This window comes from Accipiter gentilis, chromosome 7 (genome assembly GCF_929443795.1).
Source record: "Accipiter gentilis chromosome 7, bAccGen1.1, whole genome shotgun sequence".
NCBI lineage: Eukaryota > Metazoa > Chordata > Aves > Accipitriformes > Accipitridae > Astur > Astur gentilis.
In genome coordinates, this window is record NC_064886.1 from 10826507 (window position 1) to 10850209 (window position 23703).

The 23703-nt window shown below is 52.7% G+C and overlaps 3 protein-coding genes across 9 annotated transcripts in view; all 3 read right to left on the bottom strand.

Moving 5' to 3' along the window:
• ZNF687 (zinc finger protein 687) overlaps window positions 1-4589 on the bottom strand; it is a 30863-nt gene extending 26274 nt beyond the window's left edge. The window contains exon 1 of the mRNA XM_049806091.1: window positions 4466-4589. The gene's annotated coding sequence lies outside the window, so the exon portion shown is untranslated. The remainder of the gene's footprint in view (window positions 1-4465) is intronic.
• Window positions 4590-5854: 1265 nt separating this feature from the next.
• Window positions 5855-12792, bottom strand: PSMD4 (proteasome 26S subunit ubiquitin receptor, non-ATPase 4). Of its 3 annotated transcripts, none has more exons than XM_049806125.1 (10): window positions 12671-12747; window positions 10263-10403; window positions 9468-9582; window positions 8744-8830; window positions 7914-7982; window positions 7339-7554; window positions 7134-7242; window positions 6569-6700; window positions 6261-6328; window positions 5855-6150 (listed from the first exon to the last, which is right to left on the bottom strand). In XM_049806125.1, the coding sequence occupies exons 2-10, from the start codon at window positions 10382-10384 to the stop codon at window positions 5983-5985; spliced, it is 1086 nt and encodes a 361-aa protein (XP_049662082.1). In that variant the 5' UTR covers window positions 10385-10403; window positions 12671-12747; the 3' UTR covers window positions 5855-5982. The 3 variants fall into 3 exon arrangements, with proteins under 3 accessions (XP_049662082.1, XP_049662083.1, XP_049662081.1); XM_049806126.1 differs by lacking the exon at window positions 12671-12747 and adding an exon at window positions 11784-12190; XM_049806124.1 differs by having other exon boundaries at window positions 5856-6150; window positions 12666-12792.
• A 255-nt stretch (window positions 12793-13047) lies between these two features.
• PIP5K1A (phosphatidylinositol-4-phosphate 5-kinase type 1 alpha) overlaps window positions 13048-23703 on the bottom strand; it is a 28365-nt gene continuing 17709 nt past the window's right edge. For 2 of the 5 annotated variants that reach the window (XM_049806115.1, XM_049806117.1), the window contains 7 exons: window positions 23156-23361; window positions 22418-22501; window positions 21697-21745; window positions 21202-21286; window positions 20758-20895; window positions 19902-20031; window positions 15664-16297 (listed from right to left, as the gene is read on the bottom strand). In XM_049806115.1, the coding sequence (XP_049662072.1) occupies window positions 16111-16297; window positions 19902-20031; window positions 20758-20895; window positions 21202-21286; window positions 21697-21745; window positions 22418-22501; window positions 23156-23361 (879 nt within the window). In that variant the 3' untranslated portion in view covers window positions 15664-16110. The other 3 variants (XM_049806118.1, XM_049806119.1, XM_049806116.1) reach the window with 3 other exon arrangements.

A 23703-nucleotide genomic window follows, 5' to 3' on the forward strand; every position in this document is an offset into this window, starting at 1 on the left:
TGACTTAATTCGGTCAGGCAGCATATATCTATTTCTATAAATAAATTATATAAGCTGTATCTATGCAAAAGGGCTCACCAGCTACGAACAAGGCGCCTGTGTTCCCAGAGCATCTAGCACAACCCAGCCCCATAGTGCCGGGGAGGCCGAGGGCCAAAGATCTGTGCCCAGCAGTGGTATTTTCCCCTTCTTTTTAAACGCTGCCTCCTATCTCACGCACCCAAATCGTCCCCGCTTTAAAATTTAATAAGGAAGAAAACGTATTTTCTCCCCATCAAAAAACTTCCCCTTGCAGCATCCCCAGCTGCAGTCTGCCCACTGATTTCAAGGAGGCTTGAAGCATGGAGGCTGAATTACTTGCTGGAAAATGGGCATAGGTAGCTCTTGGTTTTAGTCCTGTACAGACATCCCCAGAAAAAAACCCAACCAAACAAAAAAAACCATGTTATTCTTTGCAGTACGCCAACCTTCCCAGACAAGGGAGCGGCATCCGTCACCCGGGGCTGCCCCATCGTTTCAAGCATCGTCTCCAAACGCTCTGGGCAGAGGTTGGAGCTCCTCACCACTGCAGAGCTGAGCGAGATGGGCCCAGCTCACACACAGGGAAGGAAACAACCTTCTTGCTGCTTTCAGTCTGAAGATGCTGGTCACGAAGTTCAAACCCTCTTTTTTTTTTTTTATGATTTATGATTACTGTAATTAAAAAGTGTGCTCCTTTTGTTTTGCATGCTTGCTCCGTTCATCTAAGGTGGCTTCTTGGGGATCCCTCCCCGCTGTTCGGATTGCACATGGCAAGAACAAAACCACCCCAGATCTCCCTCCAACGCATCGGGGGGGAAAGAAAAACAGAAGAGAATAACATTTATGGCAAAATAAAAAGAAAGGGCTGGTGTCAGACCCAGAACCTGCAGGTATTACCACTGAAACATCAGTTTTATCCTTTAATAGATTTTGCGACAGCAAGTGAGTCTTTAAAAGCAAGAGGCGAATCTAAAACCAGCTGCAAAGGGAGAGGGATAGGAGACGGTCTCTCGCCAATACGCAGCAAACACACAGATTCCCCCTGCTGGGATATGAATAGCTAGCTCACAGATTTCATTGAATTTAAGCAAAAAAGATGCTTCATCAGGGAACAGCACAGGAAACTCAGTTCTTCCCAGTCTCCCCATCCCCACAATCAGGTGCAAATCCACGGAGAGGGGCCCAGTAGCCCTGTCCCGGTCCCAAGCTCCCATCCCGGCACAGAGCACAGCTGCCATGCAGAGACAACACATCCTGACTGGAGGCTGATGTGGGATTAAATTCCCATACGTTTAACAGAATTAAGTCTCTACCATCTGCTAACTTCTGGAGATATCAAAACAAACAAGGGGTGGATGAGATCCAAAAAATCCCGACAATTTGGCCGGCCTTAAAAATTAAGTTTTTAAACACTGGCAGGCGTTTTTGTAGCTATGATCAGCATAAAGCAGCCTCAATGTCAATGCAAGGAGGTTTTTGTTTTCAGATTTACCAGTATGACCAGGATCCACACTGGTGTACACAGACAAGAGCTTGGTAGTTCAGGGCAGACATTTCATGGAAGAATGACCAGGATCTCCCCAGGCATTCAGCCTAACGACACTGCCCTCACGCACGATCGTCTCCATGTCGGGATGAGCAGTTACCTCCATCCTGGCAGGTTTCGTGCTGTTTCATCACACTGGGTTTTATGATGTAAAGTTTCTAAACTCAGCCAGGACACCCCATTTATTCTAGCGGTATAAATAGAAAATCTGCCACGTAGGATGCCAAAAGGAAGGGAACACAGAGTTCCCTTGCTCCTGTTGCATGCTACGACAGTCCCGCGCCATAACTGTGCTCACTTGCTATTAGTGCATTATTATTTTTATAGTACCCAGATGTGTGCTTAGGTACTTGATGGAACAAATAAATTAAAGCCCTAGAAAATATCTTGCGGGGGGCAATCACACATTAGCAGGAGGAGGGATTAGACCCAGGAGAACCTAATTGGGGTGGAATAAACCCAGAAAACTAGAGACAAACGTGATAATGAGAGCTTCAAGTGCTGTTAGTACTCCTGGTCACTGCAGGAGATCCTGAGCTACCTCCACTGGCACCACCTCTCCAACAACCCAATCCTTGCATTTCTGCACAGTCCCACTGGTTCAGAGTGGTCCCTACAGGCAATCGGGGCCTCCTCGCACAGCCCAGGCTGCAGGATTAACACCAGGAATAAAAGCACTGGCAGAGCTCACCAATCCTCCTGTTGCTCCTGACTAGGAAGACTCGGGGAAGAAAGTCTTTGGGAAGCACCTCCGCCAGTCCTCCCGCCTCTGCTAATGCCAGCAAGGGCCACATGTGGGGTGACGCGTTTTTTTTCCACCTCAGACACACTAAAAATACATCCTTTAAGGCAGCTGTTTCCACAAACAAGGCTCAATTCCTAATGCACTGCTAAAAACCTAAGCATAGAGGCTATGGAACTTCCCTTGCTCACCTTCCAGGGGAAGCATCTTTGAATTAGACTAATTGTGGGAAGATAATCACAGCGCCCAAGGGCTGCCCATTACACGCAGACCCAGCAGTGAGGAATTAAGGGACTTTAGAGGGGCTGAGACTGAGAAACAGGAGAAGAGAGAAAAGAAACCAGGTATGAAAGAAAACAACACATTCTTGCTACCAACCTACTCTCCCTCTCACAAACAAAAACCCAAGAGGCTCTTAAGGAAGTGGCCGAGACCCACAAGAAATAGCCCCACTGAAACACTCGACTTCCCTACAGAAGGTCCACTCCCTGCCCCTTGGCCTCCTCCTCCACCCCAGGACTTCAGAAAACACCCCCGGCCCAGGGCCACCTCACTGCCCGCAGTCCCAAAGCAGGTTAGCATCCCCCAAACCTCAGTGGCCACCTCGAGAAGTGACAGCAAGAACCTGCTGTTAGTCTTCGCTATTCCCAGTTTCTTCCCTGCAGGAAGTCAGGCTGGACCTGGACCCCAATTCAGGATGGTGCCCACCTCTCTGCAAGCCTTCTCCTGCATCTGGAACCACACCGGGCCCTTCTAGAAAGCTTCCCGATTCCTCCCAACCATCCCCAAGGAGGCACACAGCTGTTACAGAACCCAAAAACGGTTAGACTGTGTTACCAAGGCTGCAACAGGATCCTCTCCACACCTCCCGTATTCTCTTCCCCCACCAAAACCAGTGTAATAGCAAGATTCCCTCCTCCCAAAACCCTAAACCATTTGGCAGCCGCAGCACTGTTCTTCCCAGGAGATAGGGGTGTGATAAGAGACCCACACGCCCCATTCTCAAACACCATCCTCAGGACAATGGTACCTAGAGAAACCAGAGAGGATCTAAACAGCCCAAAGCCTGACCAGCTTCTTATTCACATGGCCACTCCTCAAAAACTGGAGAAACAAGAAAATCCCCCCAGGAACTGAGGCCCCAAAACAAGACACCACCTTTTTTGCAAGAGATGTTACAGCTGAAGAATTAGGGGGACCCCTGCCAGCCCCTCTCTGAGCCCTGTGCTGGAGGGGGAAGGCTGCCCCCCTCTCCTCAGCACCCCCCAGGTCAGGGAGGAGGAAGGAGCTCAGTCACAGGAGCTCTGGAAGGGAATGACAACAGTCCCAAACACAAGAGCTGGAGAGAGGGAGCTGGGACCAGCCCTCCCAGGAGTTGTGGGGGCATATGAACAGCCACCCCCTGCGGCAAAGGAACTATGGGAGGTCTCATCTTGCCCCTAACTACAGGAAAGCATGACCAGAGTCCCCCCCTATTCCCAGTGATGTCAGGGAGAAGAGAACAAGCCCAGGTCTCCTCAAGAGATGCAGGCGGGCACTATCAGCCTCTCCACTGCTAGGGAGGGAGGGGATCATGACCTGGCTCCACCTCCTCCCCCCCCCCCAAAAAAACCCAAACCAACACTCAGGCCCGGGGGAAGGGATGCGCTCAGCCCTCCCAGCAGACGCAGGGGAACACGACCGTTCCCCCACCCCAAATTCCCAAAAGGAATGACTGTGACGCTCCCCCTCTCCCCCAGTTCCACAGGGGGACAGGACAGGATGACCGTTAAGCTACCACCCCCCACCCCCCGATCTCACGGGGACGGTGGGGATAAGCGGTACCTCCCCCCCAGAGCCCAGCAGGAGAGAGGGTGACCGTCACCCCCACCCCGAACCCCGCGGGGTAAGGGGATGACCGTGACCCCACCCCAAGGCACGAACGGGAGGGGCCGGCCGTTACCGCCGCCCCACATCCCGACCGGCGACGGGGGGACGGCTCCTACTCTCCCCCGTCCCGAAGGGGGAGAGGGGCAGGACCGGCACCTCCCCCAGGGTCTCATGGCCCCCTCCAGGCCGGGGCCCCCCCTCTAGGCCCCGGGTCCCCCGAGCCCCCCATACCCGCCCCAGCACCCCCCTGGGCCACGTGAGGCCCAGGGGTCCCGCGGCGGCGGTACCTGCTGCTGCGAGCGGGGGGCGGCCGGCTCCCGCCCAGGCCCCTCCGCGGCGGCCGCTTCTCCTCAGCCACTTCCTGCTTGGCTCGCGCCCCCCGCCCTCCGCCGCCGGCCGCTCGCGCGCAGCGCTCCCGCCCCCCACCCCCCCTCCCCGCGCCGCGCTATTGGCAGTACTGCCCGCCACTCGCCACCGTGCGCATTCCGATTGGCCGGCGCTGCTGTCGCTCTCGGGCCATCGGGGCTGTTCTCACTCGCCGTTGGTGAAGGGGACCATACGCCGAGGCCGGAGCCCGCCTGCCGTGGGGTGTGCTCATTGGGGGGCGGGAGTGCCATTCAAAGCATGGTCCCCGCCCACCCGGATACCCCTCTTCCTATTGGTGGTTGGCTCTTGGCACGCCCACGGGGCAGCCCCACTGCTTATTGGCTGGAAGCTTTGTTCATCAAGCTAGCCCGCCTCCTCCCTCTTTCCATTGGTCAAACCAGGCTGTTCTTCAAGCACGGGTTCTCGCAGCTATTTGCCACAGGGAATGTCCATCAGCGCGTCTCCCAGCTGTTGTTTTCCTATTGAGCGAGAGGCCTGTCGCTCAAGGCGAAGGCCCGCCCACATCAGTCCCATTGGTCAGAAGCTCTCATTGGTCGTTCAATCATCTTCTCCCATTTGCTGGCAACGCTGTCACTCAGGGAGGGGGCCGCGTGCCTGCCCCGCACACCTCCGTATGGCACGTGATGCACAACGCTCAGCCCCGTTGGTGAAGAGCCCTGTCACTCAGGCACGCCCCTACCGCTTTGCTCCCCCATCGGCTAACCCGCCCACCAGTCCGCCATGACAAAGCCGCGCCACCCATTGAGCCGCCTGGCCGCCACTCAACACGAAATCCCGCCCTCACCAGCTCGCCTTCCTACCCCATTGGCCACCTCCCGGACCCCATAAACTGACAACACCCATGCAGGGGCCCTCCTCGCTGACTGGCTGACTCCAATGCCCACCCCCTCCGGCCTCACTGTAAATATCCGGCGGGCAGCAGCAGGGTACGCTGGGAGGTGGTGCAGGGGGCAGGGCTTGGGCTCTCTGGCCCCGCCCCAGACACGTGTGCAGGGGGAGCAGAAGGGAGAGAGCGGGGCAGTTCCCCCCGTGCAGGGGAGTGGGGCCCAGTCCCCCCCCAGTATTGGGGACTGCCTCCCCGCCCCAGTACAGGAGAGTGCCAGGGCCCAGTTCCCCCAGTACACAGGAGTCCCGGTGCCCAGTCCCCCCTACCCACTGCAGGAGATTCCCAGAGCCAGGCCCAGTTCCCCCAGTACAGGGGAAAGCGGGGGCCCAGCTGCTCCACCCAAGGGCTCTCCCCCACGGAGGCGCCAGGACAGAGACACCCGTGGAAAGCATTTATTGCCCTGTTCCAGCTGAACCCACCCACCCCCTGCCCCACTGGGCGCTGCTCTGAACTGGCACCAGCCCCGGCCCTGCGGGCAGGCGGCCAACTCACCCCCAGGGCCAGTGACATCGAAACCTGGCCTGGTGCCCCTCATTTCTTCTCCTCCTCCTTTTTGTCCTTGCTCTCCTTGGAGGCCTGCGAGGCCAGAGAGCCCATGGCGTTGCGGATGGCCTCGTTGTTGGGGTCCACACCTGGCAGGTTCTCCAACACGCTCTGCAAAAACTCAGGGTCCTGCATCACATCGTAATCATCTTCCTCCTGTGGGAAGAGGGAGACGAGCTGGGGACAGGCTGGGTCCCTGTCTTCCTCCCAGAGGGAGAGGGAACAGGGATGGGACGGGATCCCCTCCCAGGAGGCCAAAACCTCACCTTAGCGGGTTCGGAGGTATCCATGGCTGTGCTGCTGTCCACTTCTGCTGCCTCTGCCTGGGCAAACTCTGTCGGAGGAGAGGGACGGCTGAGGACAGAGGATTTACGCGCCCACAGCCTCCCCACGGCTCATGGGAGCGACACACACACCCACCCCACAAGTGTTCAGAGAGATCTGGTCCCTGCCCAGGTGACAAAGCCCCACTTCGGGGCACACAGGGGCTGGCAGTTCCAGTTTCGGAGGCAGAGGGGGCACCTCCTTGGCTTTCCCTTTGGGAACGGGCCAAGAGCCGGCACCAGGCACTCACCCGCTCCCTGCAGCGACATCTGCATGGCGTAGGCGATCTGCTCCTCCTCCGTCATGCTGCTGAGGTCAGGCAGCCCGGCCCGGCCAAACTCCTGCTGAGTTATCGTCATCTTCAGCAGAGCATCATCTGAATCTGCGCCGACGAAAGCCAGGCTCAGAAACCAGCAAGGGTGCCACATGCGATCCCCGGCTCCTCTCGCACACACAGCCTCGCTGGGGAAGGGGACCAGGACAGAGCTGCTCCCCATGGCATTCAGGACAGAAGCTGGTCCACCTCCGTTTGGGAGGTTCAGCGGAAGCAAAGGTAGCCCCCCAGCACACTGCAGTTAAACTGCCTCCCTCCAACATTCCGGGGAAGAAACCACCTCTCGCCTTGCACCCCACTGGCTCTGGGAACTGCCACGCTGCGCAGACAGGCCCAGCCATGAACAGAGACGCTTCCTGCAGCATCAAGGCAGCCTCGCAGCAATGAACGCTGCCATGGGAGCCCGCACGCTGGCTGGACACCCTCCCTAGGGAACATCCTGCCTGTCCCTGCCTGCTTTAGTCCCTGCCCAGCTCCTTACCATCCCCGCCAGTAGCCGCAATCCCAGCCTCGGCCGCAGAGGCAGCTGCAGCCCTCCTGGCCTCTTCCTCTTGCCGCTGCCTCTGCTCCTCCATGGAGACACGCAGAGCCTGTGGAGATGGGAACAGACAGGGAGCTGAGTGGGGCACAGCTCAGACGGACCAAGCTCGGCGCCCACAGCTGCCCTCCACCTCCCCATCACTCACCAGAGCCAGCTCTGGGTCCGCGCTGGGGTCCACGCCAAACTCGAAGTCACTGGCGCCGAGGCCCAGCATGGCACCTCCCTCCCCAGCCAGGATGGGGGAGCTGATGAGGGCATCGGCCAGGCTCGGCCCCGGCGGCACTGTCACCAGGTGGGAGCCGGTGCCATCCTTGCCGTTTAATGTGTTAATGAAGGCAGTCAGCTTGTCCGTGTTGGCTTCCTAGGGCCAAAGAGAAAGGCTGGGACTAGAGCTTCGCCTGGCTCCTTCCTCGGCTCTGCTAGAGGGATGGCTGGCTGCTCCACACACCCCACGTCTCTCCGCACTATGAAGGAGCCAAGAGCTCCGCTATATCCATCAGGACGGAAAGCATTTAACGATGCCTGCAGTGAAATGGGAGAGGTGTCTTCCCAGAGGGAAACGTTACTCTCCACATTAGCATTTTTACTGGGGCAGCTGCTGAAGAGACCAAGGCTCAGGGAACTGTTTCTATCTTCACATGCCTGAGTAAGGGCTCCAGGCTGGAAAGGATACAAAATCCTGGCTTGGATCTTATGCCAGAAACATGGCAGAAGTCTCACCTCTTCTCCAAAATTGATGATATCAACGTTGACTTTCTCCTTCTTAAGGCGCTTTGCCAGTTTCACCAGCTGCAAGGAGGAGACACAGCAGCATTAGCTTGGATGTCGGCTCTTACCCACACTCAGCTTATGAGAAACCAGACAACAGCACTAGAATTTGATCCTGGAGGCACAAAGCCCAAAATCAGCTTCCCAGTTTCAAGCCCTCCCAGCAGGAAACCGTTTGAGGTATTCCACCTCCCAAGACAGGACAGGAGCTACCACACGGTGCCTGAGGTGCTGCAAGATGGCACAAGCAAGGGGACTGCTCCTGCCAAAGCAAGTGACTGTCCCCATCGATGGGATTGGCAAGACCCTGGGACAGGCAGCATCTCCTCACATTTATGACCTGTTCTTTCAAAGAGACCCAGAACATCTGGATTAACTTCATTTGCATTATTTTAAGTGCCAACAGAACAGCATCTTCTGAAGGCTGAGAGCATTGTTTCTGCTCAGGGACACAGATTTCCTCCCGCAGCTCCTCAGACAAAAAGCCCAAAGTGGTCTAGGTGACAGCCACAAGCCAGGAAGTGCAGGACATGGCACAAGCTCCCTCTCTCTGCCCTTGGCTCAGGCCTGGCTGTGCCCAGGAATCCAGCCTTCCCTCTCCCTCCCTCTCCTCCCAGCTGAGAACCACTCTGCTCAAGAGGCTCTGTAAAGCAGCCTCCTCGCAGGGGTGTAAAGCCTTACTTTCAGTACAGGGCAGGGAACACACAAGAAACCCAATATATGGTTCAAGGTAGACCACAGAGCTGACCCAACATATTTTCCTCTGACTGGCCATTACTCACATCTTTCTCGTTATCTTCTACAGGGCTCCCAACGAAGGCGATGATTCGCATCTTGTGGTTCTTGCCTTGGCGATGTTTTAAAGCCAGCTGCAAGACAGAAGCCGTATCGTACTTGAGGAGCAATTCTGAGGAAAAAGGCGTGGCCAGCAGTCACCGCTGATACTTTTCCTGTTATACAGGAACATTTAGGCTAAATGCCAGGAGGGATTTTTCAGTGGCAAGTTTCACCAAACTACCTACAAGCAGGCATGTGTCAAGGGCCTCCCCTTCGCTGGCAGTTATGACTCAGCTGGGAGCAGTTTGTTGGCAAAGAGACAGTGTGGGACAGAGCAAGAAAACAGGACAAAAGGGTGGCCATATCCTGGGGGACACTCTTCAGCTGGGGGCTGCTCTCCTCAGGGTGGGAAGGGCTGTGCAGCTCAGCTGGACTCCTGCAAAGCAGCTGCCAGGTTCCTCTGAAGCAAACCAGGACCAGACTATTAAACTTCTGAACTTTTATATTGGGTTTTATAAAGGAGGTTTCAGCTGCATTTTGCAGACAGGGAGACCAAGGCAAAATTGAAGTTATTTGCTCAGCATTGCTCAGCTGTAGAGGCAGGGAGAGAACAAGATTTCCTGTATTTGAGCCATCAACAGGACACGTAATTTAAGAGACACGCTAAGGCAAAAGGAATTACAGAGAATGGCGCAGACTTGCTCGTGAGGAACCAACAAGGCCACTTACATGAGCAACTCTGATCCCTGTGCAAAAGGTAATTTTCCCTTTGGGTTGCACCGTGTGCAGCTTTGAAAGGATCCGGCCCGTGTCTGGAGTGAGCGTGGTCAACACTTCACAGTTACTGCAACACAAATACACTTATGTTAGCGACCTCTTCTTTGAGAATTTTTTTGCAAAACCCTGTATTTGCTACAGGGGTAAGAAAAGCCCTCCCTGCACTAAGCCTGCAGCTTGTGTCTGCTCCAAGAGTCTGCCAGCACTGGGCTCTGGTGGGTCACTGCACACAGGGAGCAAGGCTGGTTTCCTAAAAAAAACCCCAAACCCAAAGTAATGTGTCTGCCTGAAGGCGTGTGTGTGTGTGTCTGTCCCCTGCCCCAGCAACCTTGAGCCCACTAGCCAATTTTATTGAACTCTGCCTCTCACAGAGGCACTGAAATCCTGCAGACTTCATTCAGGAAAATGGACAAATGACTCTGATGAGCTGCATGACAGCTCAGCCCTTACTTGCCACGCTTTCAGACACAAGGCCACAAAAGGATGGACCTAGCAGAGAGCTCCTGAAAGAGAAAAGCCTCCATAACATATCCTGGCGTTGCAGGAGTGAGGCCAACAAGCTAGAGGCCAGCAAGGAACCAGGTTTTCTCATATCAGTCCTCCCAGAAGAACTGGCTTGGTTTTAGACTGTGCTATCGCTGCCCCATTTTGCAACACTCCCCCTGTCCCTTGCCCCCACACTCTCTCATGGGTCTCCCCAGCTGCTCCTCAGCATCACCCTGAGGCCAGTTCCCCCTCAGGGCATACTTGGCTAAGGTGATGAGCCCCACGTTGTTCTCGGGGTTACTGCGGGTTTTCGAGTGGCACACAATGTTGACAGCATCTTGTTGGGCTTGCAGGCGAGTGGGTAAGAAGTCTCCATTCCTCATGTACTCGCTGTTGTCAACGCTGGAACAGAGAGGAGGATGTCAGCTTGTGAAAGTTGAAGTTTATCCCCAAAATGTACTTCTCAGGACAGCACCCCTAAGGTCACACAGCTGGGGACATGCAGCAGGACATAGATATTTCCCAGGGCAGAGAGACAAGTCGTCTCTGTGTTTCCCTGAGTTTTCAGAGCAGATCTGACCTTTGGGTCACAGGACAAATGCTGGCCCAGAGCTGGAAGCTCCCACTCCTCGCTGAAGAGCGTGAGAAGTGACCGCAGCCAGACACAACCTCAGACTCACATCTCCTCCATGCCGCCTTCTTCCTCCACAGCAAAAAAAAGTCAAGAGACACCACTCCATGGTAAAGCGCAAAGCTCTGTGCTCATTGCCACTATGGGGTTTTCATCAGGACACAAAGCAGCTCTCCCAGGGCAGGGACACTAGGCACTTTCCAATTACGGCTCTGCTCCACCAGCGCGGTGCCCTCAAAGTGACACGGTGATGAGCCAAGCCCCTGAGCCCCACAGCCCAGCTTCAACATTCTACACCTACAGTGGATGTCAGGGCTTCCACAAACCACATGGGCAACAGTGCCTCGCAGCGTCTAATGGCAGCAGCCACATCACAACATCGCTGTAATTAAATCCCTACCCTCCACTCTGTCAGCTATTAAATATAGCACAGAGCAGGCAGAAAAACACCTTCTCTTCCACCAGCCTTCAGGAAATTGACCCCAGAAAGGAGAACTAGTTAAATAAGAGCTTGAGAGTTTATTTTGGCCCCAAATTAAGACCCCTCTGAGAAGTACTCCCAGAATGTCTTAGTTTTAACACCAGGGGAAAGGTATCTTCTGAAAAAAAACCACCTATGACCATTTCCCTGACAGCGCTCAGGCTCATGCTTGGCCACCTCTCCTCCGGCCCACACCAAATACCCAGTCACAAGCTGGGGAGCAAGGAGGCAGCAGTGGCTGAACCAAACCTCAGGCACAAAGACACAAAGCAACCTGGCCAAGGCCATCTGAACTGCAGCTTACTATTCACAGAGCAACAGTGAATTCCTCCCGCTCTCCAGGGCAACAAAGGGAAGAGTGACATGTTTTAATACCCTTAAACATGAGTAAGCAAAGAGTTACCCAAAGAAAACATCAAGGACTTCGATATACAGTCAGCGAGTCAAGCTACGGTAATATCTTTATCCAAACAGCTACGGGACCACACAGAGAGCCAACAAAACAACAGAACCGAGACAAATTTCACTGGTTTTCTCTATCATGGCCTTCTTAAACACCAAAACCAAAAAACAACAGGACCATAGCTGCTGCAATAACAAAGACACAACAAAGTTCACATCTACTTTCAGCCCCGGCTGCGTTCAGCACCCAGGGATGAAACCCTCTTACCTCAACGCCGATGCTGAGCAACAATAATAGAGAGGATGGCTGCTTCACACAGGACTGCCCGAGCACTGACCCACCACACCCTAGCCCCAGAGGTGCCAGATAAGACCCCGAGCCCAAGCGGCCGACCCTCCTCGGGCCACAGGTACCCCCGCCCGGCACCCCAGCAGGGCTAGGGCTACACAATTCGGGTCTGTGCCCTGGCTCTCCTCTGCTGGGAGGTGACCCAAGTTTGTCATCATAGCATCACCTAGCACTGCATCACACCAGAGCCCCGTCACAGCTCTTTACCTTATCCCCTTTGTCAGCCTCCCCCTGCCCGTTAGCACCTATAAGAGCCCCTTCACCCTATTCTTGCCTCTTGACTCCCATGCCTCCGCTCAGCCAGCTTTTCCCACCAACAGACCCCTCCTCACCCCAGTCTGTCCCATTTACTCCCCCCACTTTCCCTGACAGCCCCCAGCTTCACCCAGCTCCTCGGCTTCACCCAACCTCTCCCTCCAGCATCCAAAACCTTCACCACCACCTCGACCCCACCCCAACTTAAACCCATTCTCCCTCCCTCCACCCCGTGCCCTATCCTCCCCCTCAAATGCCTCCCCGTACCCCAATTCTCTCCCCAGCCCCCCCCCACTGCCTCCCCACAGAGCTCCTCCTCCTCCACCAAACCTCCCCCTGCCCCACAACCCACCCCCAGCCCCCTCAGGCCCTGCCTCCCCCCCGCCCCGGCCCAGGCCCGGCCCGGCCCTGCCGCCGCCGCCCAGGATGACGCAGGGAAACCCGCGGCGGCCCCGGGGGCTCGGGGCGGGCTCCAGCGCAGGGGGAGAGGGGCGCGAAGGGAGAGGAGCCCCCGCTGCGGCCCAGCCCCGGCCCCCGCCCGCTCACCACACCATAGTGCTCTCCAGAACCATCTTGCCTCCTTCCCTCAAGACCGAGCCGGATCCGACCAAACAAGCAGCCCGCCGATTGGCTCCAGTTACCGGCCAATCGCCGTTTCCCGTCTTGCGAAGTGCGTGGCGGCGGGCGCGGAGCACGCCGGGAACTGTAGTCCGGGGATGCCCGTGACGCCCCCCTGCGGCCACTAACCAGAGGTCCCCCGCCCCCAGCGCCGGGACCGTCCCTTCCCTCCACCACCTCAATGTCGGGGCAGCAACAAGAAGTTTCCCCTTGGCCCCTGACCCCCACCCCCCACCCCCGAGGGTCCTGTGTCGTCCCCCATCCCCATTTCTCACCCCACCCTGGACAGAGGAGGCAGGCAGGCAGTGGGTTCAGCAGCACACCGTGTATTGCGCGTCCAAGAGACAGCAGCGTGGTTCCAACAGCGGACGAGGCCACAAGCGTTACATAGCCAAAAGGACAAGGTGGGGGGGGTCACGCACAGCACGAGCTGTTCCCCAGGAACGGGGACAGGTCTGTCCCTCCCAGGTGACACTCCCAGAAGGGGGGTCCCGGCGGCAACAGTGACAATGGTGACGCCGAGCAGGACAGGAGAGGTCCGTCCACCCGTACGTACTCCATCCCATCGCCTGGCGTCAAGCCGGAGGTCATGGCGGCGTCAGCTGCTCCCCAATCCCTCCCCGGCGCGGCCGGAGAAGCGAAGTCCCCCCCCACGCTGGAGAGACGCCGCTCGGGTGTTTAAAAAACGACATGAAAACCCATCGCCCATCACTTTGAAACACGCACACACACAAAAAGAAGCAGTTCTGAAAACCCATTACAAAGCAGAAGTCAATATATAAATGCCACCCCACCCGCCACCCCACCTCCCTACTCACTGAATAACTATCTCCAGGAAAAGAAAAAAAAAAAACACTTAAATACAACTTCATAAATATTAAATCATGAAAAAAACTGAGACTTGGTTTTCTTCCCTCCTGCTAAAATAAAACAAATATGGGTTAGGTGGGAAGATAAGAAACAAGTGTCTAATATAGACAGTTACTTCAGCTATAAAGTGTAACCTGCTGGATCAAGTCAGAGGTACAGGGGAGGGAGACGGGAAGATCCAGCAGAGATGGTGCAGGCGTCCCCGAGCCGATCTTCCTCCCGCTCACGGGTCTCATCGTGATGTTAATCAGTGTCGAAAGGTTTGAGAGCCCTTGAGAACCAAACAGTTTGTGAACAGCGACTGTCCTCGCGCTCCACCAACCCCCTGGGGATCCGGATACCCGGAGTAAGGCCATTCCACTTGGTCTTTTGGGGAAAAAAAACCAACAACAAAAAAAAAAAAAAAAAAAAAACAAAAAAAACAAAAAACCCAGTTCAAAAAAAACCCCACACTTTTTCTTAAAAAAATATCAGCTTGTGTCACATCCACTTGGAAAGGTTGAAGTGGAAGGTGGGAAGAGACTTGGCTCTGAAACATCACCTAAAAAAAAATCCCTTTCTACACCACTACATTCTTTGTTTCCTTAGCAATCATTGCTAATTAGTATAGAAATCCCTTGCACTATCGCAAGGGCAAGCTTTAAATTACTTTTTTTATATATATATAAAAAAGAACGGAGGATTCTAACCCACCAGAAACACGGGGAAGAGTCACTTCATTTCTTTAAAAAAAGCATTTAGTGAAAATAACGATCAGTCCGACATCTGCTCTGATATCTCTAGAGAAGCATCTGCAGCCAGCATGGGCCAGGCGTCACCGCAGGGAAACGGCAGCAGAACAATCCCTCCTTTCAGCTTATTATTTTGTTTAAAACCGGACTCAAAATGCCTCATACTTTTGTGGAGGCAGAAGTCTGTCCCATTTAGGTAGGAACCTTGGTTTCACGCCGCAGGGAACACTGGCGTCAACAGCGGCTACGATACAGGCGAGATATCAAAAGGGAGCCGAGCTATAAAAACGGGAAGAGTTTTGCACGTGGTGCCCGCAGCAGGACACAGGGCAGGGGAAGGGAACGGAGCAGGCTGGGTTTGGTCCATTTGCTTAAGAAATACTTTTAAAAAAGCACGCCCCTTACAAAGATCTCCCTTCACCTGCGACTCCCTGCTTGGCGGGGAAGGAACAAAAGGGCGTCGTTTAAAAACTGGGGACAAAGCAATCCAAAACCTCCCTGACCTCTTAAAAGCTTCACACATTCAAAATGCTCCAAGCAATACAGCACAGCACCTAGCTCTCCTTGTTGCTGTCTCAGGGCGATGCAAGATTGAAAATGGAGGAGGCTCTGGCAGCCAGGAGTGGCTGGAGGAGGAGAGGAGGTCATCCACAGTCAGTACAGCTTCTGCTCCCCCTCTCTGCCTCTCACATGGGATACTTGTTGGTGGAACACTGGAAAAAACCCCTACTTATTAAAAAAAAATTACTATATTGCAAGACTAAAAAGAAGTGATATGACTGAATTCAGAAAAACATTTAAATTAAAAACTTGTTTAAAATACAAAATAAAACCACGTTGCTCTGTCCCAAACTGTCCCAACGAGGCTCTAATGCCCGTTTTCCCCCCAGTAACTCCAACGAGTCGCCCATTCTCGCAAGGTCTGTGGCGTCAGCATCGTAAGCAGCTAACTCCCTGAAAGTCAGATCCCTTTTCCAGAGGGCTTCAGCCCACATGGAGCAGTTCCTCCTCCTCCTCCTGACAGCCGCCTTTGCTCTCGCCAGGCTTCAAAGAAAGGAGGACAGCAGGGACACAGTGGTGGGCTCTGCTCTAAGGAGACTTCCAGGTGTCCGAGGCTCAGCTGTGCTGGCTCGATCTTTGTTAATACTATCCCACTAAGTGTAGCCCAGCCTTCCAGCTTTTAGGTTTCTGTCCACATAAGATTACTTTAAACAAAACAAAATAAATCAGCAACAGGGGCTGAATGTTTGTCAGACTCCACAGACCACGCAGAGCACAGAACAATCTGCTTCCATCGCAGTGGTTTTGGTGTTGCTTCACTGTGAAGAGAAAAGAGGGGGAGATGCTGGGGAGGGGTCTGCCTTCCTCTGAGGAAGAGGAGCAGGAGGTGTGTCCTGCCTGGTGGCTTCTCCTAAATCTTCTCCACCCTGGGAGAGGCAGAGTCAAGGGGGCAGCTGAGTTCAGGCTTACCCTCAAACACTACCTTACATTAAAACAAGAGGGTCAGTGAGTATTTACCATCTGCCATGGGGACAGCAAGATGAGCCTGGTCAGCTTCACCCCGTATTATCTCTGCCATCAGACCCACTCTGGGCTCTCAAGAAAGGGGAATGTCTCTGCTTTGCCTCCTGCTTATCTAATTTAGGGCAGTTGGGGCAACAGATTATCACTAAGAGTACAAACAGTGCCTAGCACAAGGCAGGCTGAGCTTTTGCATACCAGAGGGGGATGAAGAACATCTGCTCCTGCTCTGGTCAACTCACACATCCCACTCAGTGCCCGTGTTCCCAGCACAACCAGGGACCACATAATCCCCGCAATTCTCCATCTACCTCCAGAGCCGCACTTTTCCTCCTAAACAGGGAAGTACTCACAAAGCTTATCTCAGTCTCTTGCAGGTCTTCAAGCTGCTCTCTCAGCTCTGCGGAGTGCTCAGGTACAGAAGGCCCTGGGGAGCCACTGGGGAAACAGAAGGGGAAGACCTGTAAAGCAGTTTTTAAAAGTGAGCTGTCAATAAGTCTCATCTCCAGGGCTGCCCTGTTGTACCCAGCCAACAGAAGATCCCAGCACTGCACAAAGGCATTTGTTAGGCAGGCTTAATATGGAAGCACAGGCAACACAATCCCTCCTGGGGCAGGCACCCAAAACACCACCTAGAACATCATCCCTCCTAGTCTGACATGACTTCAGGCATTAGAAACGAGGATCTTTTGTCCATCCAAGCAGCAGCACCTCTTTACAGAAGTCTTCAAGCACCTCATCAACACAGAAATGGTCCTGGGTGAAAACAGTCCAGGTACAAAGAAACCAGAGCTTACCACATCTCAGCCTTTCCAGACACAGACACCCTTGTTTGAAAAAGCCCCTGGCAAAACTTTAACAAACCTTTTATGCTCTGAATGTGAGCTATAGCCTGACAGCAGGCTATATAACACGGGCACACTAAGAGCCTGATAGGATACATTGCCAAGGAAGAAATGTGGAGCACAGAACAAGACTTGCTTTAGTCTAATAACCTGTTACCTCCCCACTTCTTTCACGATCCTACAGCTATGGGTTGCAACCTGCTGCCTGAGGAACTCCAATTCCCAGCTTGCGCCTTGCCCCGCTTCCTACTGAGGACATGGCAGCCACAGCATCTCTCCTTGCCCCTTGAGCAAGAAGTCAAGACTGAGAGTACATACTTCACCTAAGCCAAGTGGTCAGGGCTTTCCAGTGCACTGGCGACTAACAGAGGAGGTTTCAGGATTGCCTACAGACAGCATGACCTGCTCGGCCTTCCTGCAGCTAACACCCAGGGCTTGTCACAGCCTGCCTGCAGTGGTTGCCTTAATTAGCGGGGATTCAATTGCCTGTTGCTAGAGTACAGGAAGCATCAAGCTGGTCAGTCATCAGGCTACACATCACCCCAACCAAACACCCTTGGATCAACACCGAAAATGGAATCCTCACCAGGAAGGCACAGCTCCCTTTCTGCCTGATCATGCCTCACCTACGGACCTGGATACTCTTGAGCTGCTCTGGCTTCCTCCTCCACCAAGCTCTCTAACTGGCAACTCGCTGCTTCTGACCTATGCAGAAATTAAAGGCGAGGATGCTCAGTGTTGTTTACAGCGCATATAGCCCTTGAGGGTTGTCTTAATTAGCACAAAGCAGCACTGCAGGATGAATCATAGAATCATTTAGGTTGGAAAAGACCCTTAAGATCGAGTTCAACCATTAACCTAACACTAGCAGGTCCACCACTAAACTACAGTGCTTAAGAGAAAAAGAAGTGCCCCTCTCAAAAGGGGATCACCCTCCGGTACCCCTTGCTGCAGGATGCCGGTCAGCAGCTTCCATTCCCAGTAGCCCATGCCAATGTTTTGGTGTCCCCAACACCAGCAAGCTTCTGCCAGATGTTAACGACAGAGCTGGGCTGAGGACCAGGGGAATCCCAGCCTCAGGAGGGCACCCACGCCTGCACAGCATCACTTACGCCACCACAGAGAGCACATCTTCAACACACAGGTTGCTCACCGCAAACAGAGGCACGTGGCAACATTTCTGAGACAGGCATGAGGCTGTGCTGCAAAAGAGACTGAGGTTGTGGTAGCACAGACAAGAGGGCTGAGCTTGTGTTCTTAAGACAGATCTGGAGCAGGCCAGATCCTGCCTTCCTCCTGTGCCCACACTAGACGGGCATCTCTAGCTGGAGAGATTTGGGGTGAGATCACTCCCCTTTGTACAGGACTACAGAGATTTAAGAGGTTACCTCTCCAAAGGGTGGGAAAAACACCCTGCTAGACTGGCTCATTCCACAGAGAGAAAAGAAAAACAAAAAACAAACCATCTTTTTAAATCCATTCAACAAGTTATGTCGTTATAAATCAACAATCCACAAATCACTTTCATCCTTTTCAGGGTTTGCAGAGCTTTACAGATCTCCCAAGGTCACAAAAGTGGATTTAAGCCTCTGACAACAGGTCTGATGCAGGAAGCCCAAATCTCACAGGCCCGCATAGGAGAAAACACTGGTTTGTTCTCCTTCCTGGATTTCCTTACCACCGTCTGGCGCTGGCACACGGTTTTACAGGCTATTGACAAAGGGTAACCACTTGCCTAGGTGCCCACAGGGTACAGTAAGCAGTGTGCTCTGCTCTAGAGGTGCCTGGGGCAAACACAGATCAGGCTTTGCGTCTGGGAAACATCTTGGGACTCAACCCAGTTGTGCAGCAGGTTTGATCTTGCCTACCGGAATCTGTGCTTTTACCAAGAACGCTGCTCAGCGCCACGTGGGGTAAGGAGGACACCATCCTGAGAGGTTTTACCATTGAGCCTTACAGCAGACAGCCATGTTAAGGACTGCTGAGCCTTGGCCCAGGGACATACTGCATTACAGCACTGCAATGTAGGAGTGACCTGACTGTACACCACCTCTGTAACCACCGGCCAGTGACAAGTATGAGGTCAAATCCCAGGGTAAGCCTCACTGAGCACAGCCTCTAGACAGGAGAATGTTTCAGGCAGTCTCGTTCCTCCCCTCACCTAGACAGGAAGATGCCAGGAGCTGCTCTAGTCAAATCCTTTGCTGAGCTGTCAGCTTTATGCACTTGTACGCCCACTGACCTACGTAGAGATTGAAGGAGAGACACCCGCGGTTAAGTAAGTAAAAAGAACACCTCAGGCATGCTGACATACTGGAAAGGAGCAGCTCTGGTTTAGGATCCCTACCAAGAAGTTTCCATGTTTTACAGAGGGAGTAAGAGGTGGTAATCACAGGTGCACCTTGTTCTCCTGCAGCTCATAAGAGAGCAGGCACTTCTATCGGTGCCACTGTGTAGGCAGTGGCTCAGTAATGGGGAAGATGGTTTCCGATCACTTCCAAGAAGAGAAGTTAGTACCTCAGAACAACTTCTACAAAAGGGATTGTCCTCTGACCACAGCTCCTCCTCATCCCTGCTAGTCTTACCACTTCAGCAAGAAATAAAACAAAGGCAGACACCAGCTCCCTCAGGGCTCTCCATGCATTTCAGCTTCTGAGACATTTTGAACCACACCTGCACACACCCTGTAGCCTCCTTTGAGGAGTTGTAAGAGCTCAATGCTAACACAATCAGTAAGTTGCAAGAGAGCCCAACCCTCTGAAAAGAGCAGCCAGAAGGTCATCTTCAGCATCACCCATCATCACATTAATGCTCTTCACATACACTTTGGCAGTCGCACTTTCACCAACTCACTTTAGCACAATTACCCCAACTCCAGAATAAAGCCATTAAATACAGAACACACAAGGAACTAAAAGCCACTGGGACCCCCAAACAGCCCAAGCAGAAGACGCAAGATCATGTCATCTGTAAAGAGACTGCAAGCAGGAACAGCGAGACAACCCTCCCTCCTCGCACATGCATGAACCGACAGCAGTGAGCTTGCTCCACAACACACGGACCACTCAAACAGGTATTTCTGCAAGCATGCCAAAACCCAAAACATCCATAAAGCAGCACAAAGTCCTCCCATGGCTCATGAACCTGACTTGCAGGAGTCACTGGCCTGCCATGCGCCAAACCAGCAATGGTCTTACCTATTTGCGGGCGAGTTGAGGCCTCCACTGCCCAAAGAAGAAGTGGACAGGGTTGTTGCAATGGAATCACTGTTAGCTTCGTCTACCGGCAGGGTCCTGGGCAGGAGATCTGGGCGACCAAGGTGGGAACCTGAGTTGAAGCACAGACTGTTCCATCTGATCCCCAACAAGTGGGATTGTGTGGCACAAGCTCCCACATTAGCCAGGGATCAGGATCCATGCTGGATCCCACCCAAGACATCTAAGACGCTCGAGCCCTGAAGAACCAGCCCTGCATGCAGCTCTCTGTTCCAAGTCCAAGCCTCCACACGACTGCCTAGCCCAGCTTCTCCCCTAATACAAACTCCAGGGGCATGAGCTGTTAGGAAGAGACCAGGCACACGGGACTCCCACGCAACCACAGCCCAGGGGGAGCGTGGGCCACACCAGATGCTTGGATGAGGCTGAAAAATCCCACAGAGATGCATGAGCTAACAATTCCCCACCTCCACAACCCGGTCTAATCCTGCTTGTGAGTAAAGACTGGCCTTTACTGAAACATGAGGTTTATCATCCTGCCTTGCATTTGTTGCAACAGAATACTTGGAAAGAGCTGAGCATTTCAAGGGCTCGCTGCTCCTCCAGGCTTTCTCATGGTGCTCTCAAAGGCCATTCAGTGTGTATGAGTTTTTGGCCCCATCTGGTTTCTCACACCCACAACCCCAGAAAACAGGACCTCCCCTGGCAAGACCACAAAACAACATGGAGGTGTCTTGCACCACTCAGGAGGCAGCAAGCTTCAATCAGACAAATACAAGCTGAACTTCTCTAGGTTTTTTTTGTTTGGTTGGGTGTTTTTTTTAGCCCAGGCACCAACCTTGTTCTACATCCACCTCTGTCGTTACTTGTGCTTTTGTCTCGCATGACATGTGTGATTGGGAAGGCACTCCTCCTTGACAGCTCCGCCGAGGAACTGTTGTGCCAGACCGGCTCTTCTTAGAAGGCGATGGCTTTACTTAAAGACAAAAACCAAAAAAGCACTTTTCTAACACGTTCAGGAAGGAGTAAAAAACTCAATGCAGCAACTTTCCAGTAAGAGTCTGGCGCGAGGGCTGTGCCCTGAAGGAACAAGCTAATGGATGATACAGTTCCTATAAAGTCACATCTGTGAGGCAAGAACGATCTAGGAGGAAGGAAGGGGTGACACAGCACAACAGACTTCCTAAATGCTTTCGTCCACCTTCCCAAACCACAACTGCTGACAAGGGAGAAGCCAGAACCATAGCAACTGCCAAGGGTACAGCTGCATGGAGGTACTTACATGGTATTTTCTTGAACGCTGTGTTGCACATGAACCGTTGGAACCTTTCAGCATAGAAGCTGGGTCTGTGCACAGATACAGTGTCCTAGAAGTCCAAGGGACAAACATTAACGTCTGAATCTGAACTAAATGGTCAAGGTTGACATGAGCTTCCCTCAGGCTGTTAGCCTTGAAACACAAGCTATGTTGGACTAGGAACAGTCAGGGATTCTCAGAGTTGCTCTCACTAGCAGCTGTGAGAAGCACATTAGCTACAAGCTGTAGGCATTATATACAAAGCAATCAATGCTTGTTAATGAACAAGTAGATGACCAGCATTAACAAAACCAACATTTTTGAGCGTACCTAGAAAGTAATACTTCTATATAAGAGGGCAAACACACACACACCCCTTATATATCCAGGATGCCCAGAAGGAGCAAGGACAGCAGGCACAGTTTAAAAAGATGCTGGTATTACTGCTGAACAAGTTAAAAAGGGATATTTTCTACTTACCCCATCATGTACCAGGGCCTTCCAAGAGTGCTCCAGCTTCTTGACAAATCTGACAAAGGAAAGAATTAAGGACAATTTTCACACCAAGTCCCCACTGTCTGTATCCTATCGTGCTCAGTACTGAGCCCAGCTTCTGACCACAGTGGCAAGCACACCCCAAACATGGACTGCTTTGGATTCTCTTCATTGTCCTACTTTTCTAAGACTGTTCCACAGACACCAGGGCTGACTGCACAGTTCACTCTCCCAAGGGGAGAGTTTCACAGGCATAATTATCAAGGGCAGTTAACTTGCAATGACATTTAACAGAGACTTTACACATGTAACCCTCTGCACATTGCATTTTAACATAAATATAAGAAAAGGTAAGCCTTACAGCTGTTTTTCATTTTATAGGGAGAAGTGGTTATGGCCATTTTAAGCCACCACTTGTTTTTTTGTTGCCACTTCCTGCACAGTGCCTGTGTACAACCACCACAGCATAGAAAAAAAACACTTTGTAAGAGTAAATCTATTCCAGGAACATGAAGTAAATACAGTAAGCAAGACCCAGAAATTGATCCCCCAAAAATAGAAAGTGATAAATAAAACAAAAAGAAAGAAATGTTTATCTGTGTCTTAACTATTTCTTGAAAGCCCATCTTGACAACCAACCAGGGGTGGACAATGCTGTAAAGTGGTCTTCACCCTTAGGTGATACACAGATGTTATTGTTTCTTACCTGTAGGACTGCAACACATCAATGATGCCGATGTACAGCAGCAGCCTCTCCCCCTTTGCATTGCGGGCTGGAATGCCTCCCATCCTAGAAGAGGACAGGACACAGACATGAAACAGGGTGTTCTCACACCCCACTGCCTCTCTCACACAGCCTAGCGTGGGCTGAATATTATGTGAACTATTTAACAAGTGTCAACATGTGGGAAGGACCTACTGTTCAGCAAACAAATTAGGGAAGAGAAGTCAGAGCAAAATGCTTTTCAGTAAATTAGCTAAACCTCCTGAGAACTGACCCCCTTTTCCCTCTGTATGACAATTTTATTGAAGATGAGGATTAACCCCAACTCAAGCATGAGAAGAGACCAAGCAACTGTAGAGAGCATCTACTACCATTCATACTAAGATGGCAGCTGGACTTTATGGGCTGTTAGTCTGATCTAACAAAGCTCTTGCTATGCCTCTTAGAGGTGTATGGAAGTAAGTAGTTGAAGCTGCCAGTAACTGGTGGGCAGAGAACTCTTAAAGGCCACCTGGAAGGCAAGAAAAATCTTTTGTACATTAAGGAGGGGAAATCAAAGATAAAAGCACAAGATTTGATACCAACACCTCTCTGCCCAGCATGACAGCAATCCTGTATAGCCCAGCCTGCATCTAAATTAAGTCTCCATTATCCAGGCTTGGGTTTTACCCCTCGCTCCTCAGCATTTCACTGGGAAGACCAACACTGACACAGACTTACTGGTCATCTGTTTCTATGGTGCCACCTCGCCGGGCCTCTCCTTGGATGGATTCCATGGCTGTCGAGTAGAGGGCTTTCTGGGCAGCGGGTCGCCGTGTATCAGTCTGGGATGTCCCGTCTGCCATCGCGTGCTCTCTTTGTGCCAGATCAATGTTATGGATTGCAACAAGCAAACTGTAATCCATGATTTTAAAGCTCTGCAGAACCTGGGCAGAAAGTCAACAATGGCTCACTCATTATTGCAAGCCCAGTGAAACTGTCAGAGCAGACATTTTCAGAAACATAGTCAGCATTTTTGCCTAGAGCCCCGAGCATATTGAGGGGATGGCTTTTAATCCACAGCTCGTGCAGAGTCAGCTCATCTACAGTCGCCAAAGGGAGTTAGAGGAAAGCCATCGGTGGTACTCCGGTGCGGACAAGGACCCAAGCCAAGGGACAACGCTGACTTATGCACAGCTGCCCAACTTTCAGACTAGACTCCTGCCCCTGTCCCCAGCTCCTGCCCTGCTCCAGAGCTCAACCTTGGCAGAGGGTGCTTCCTCCACCTC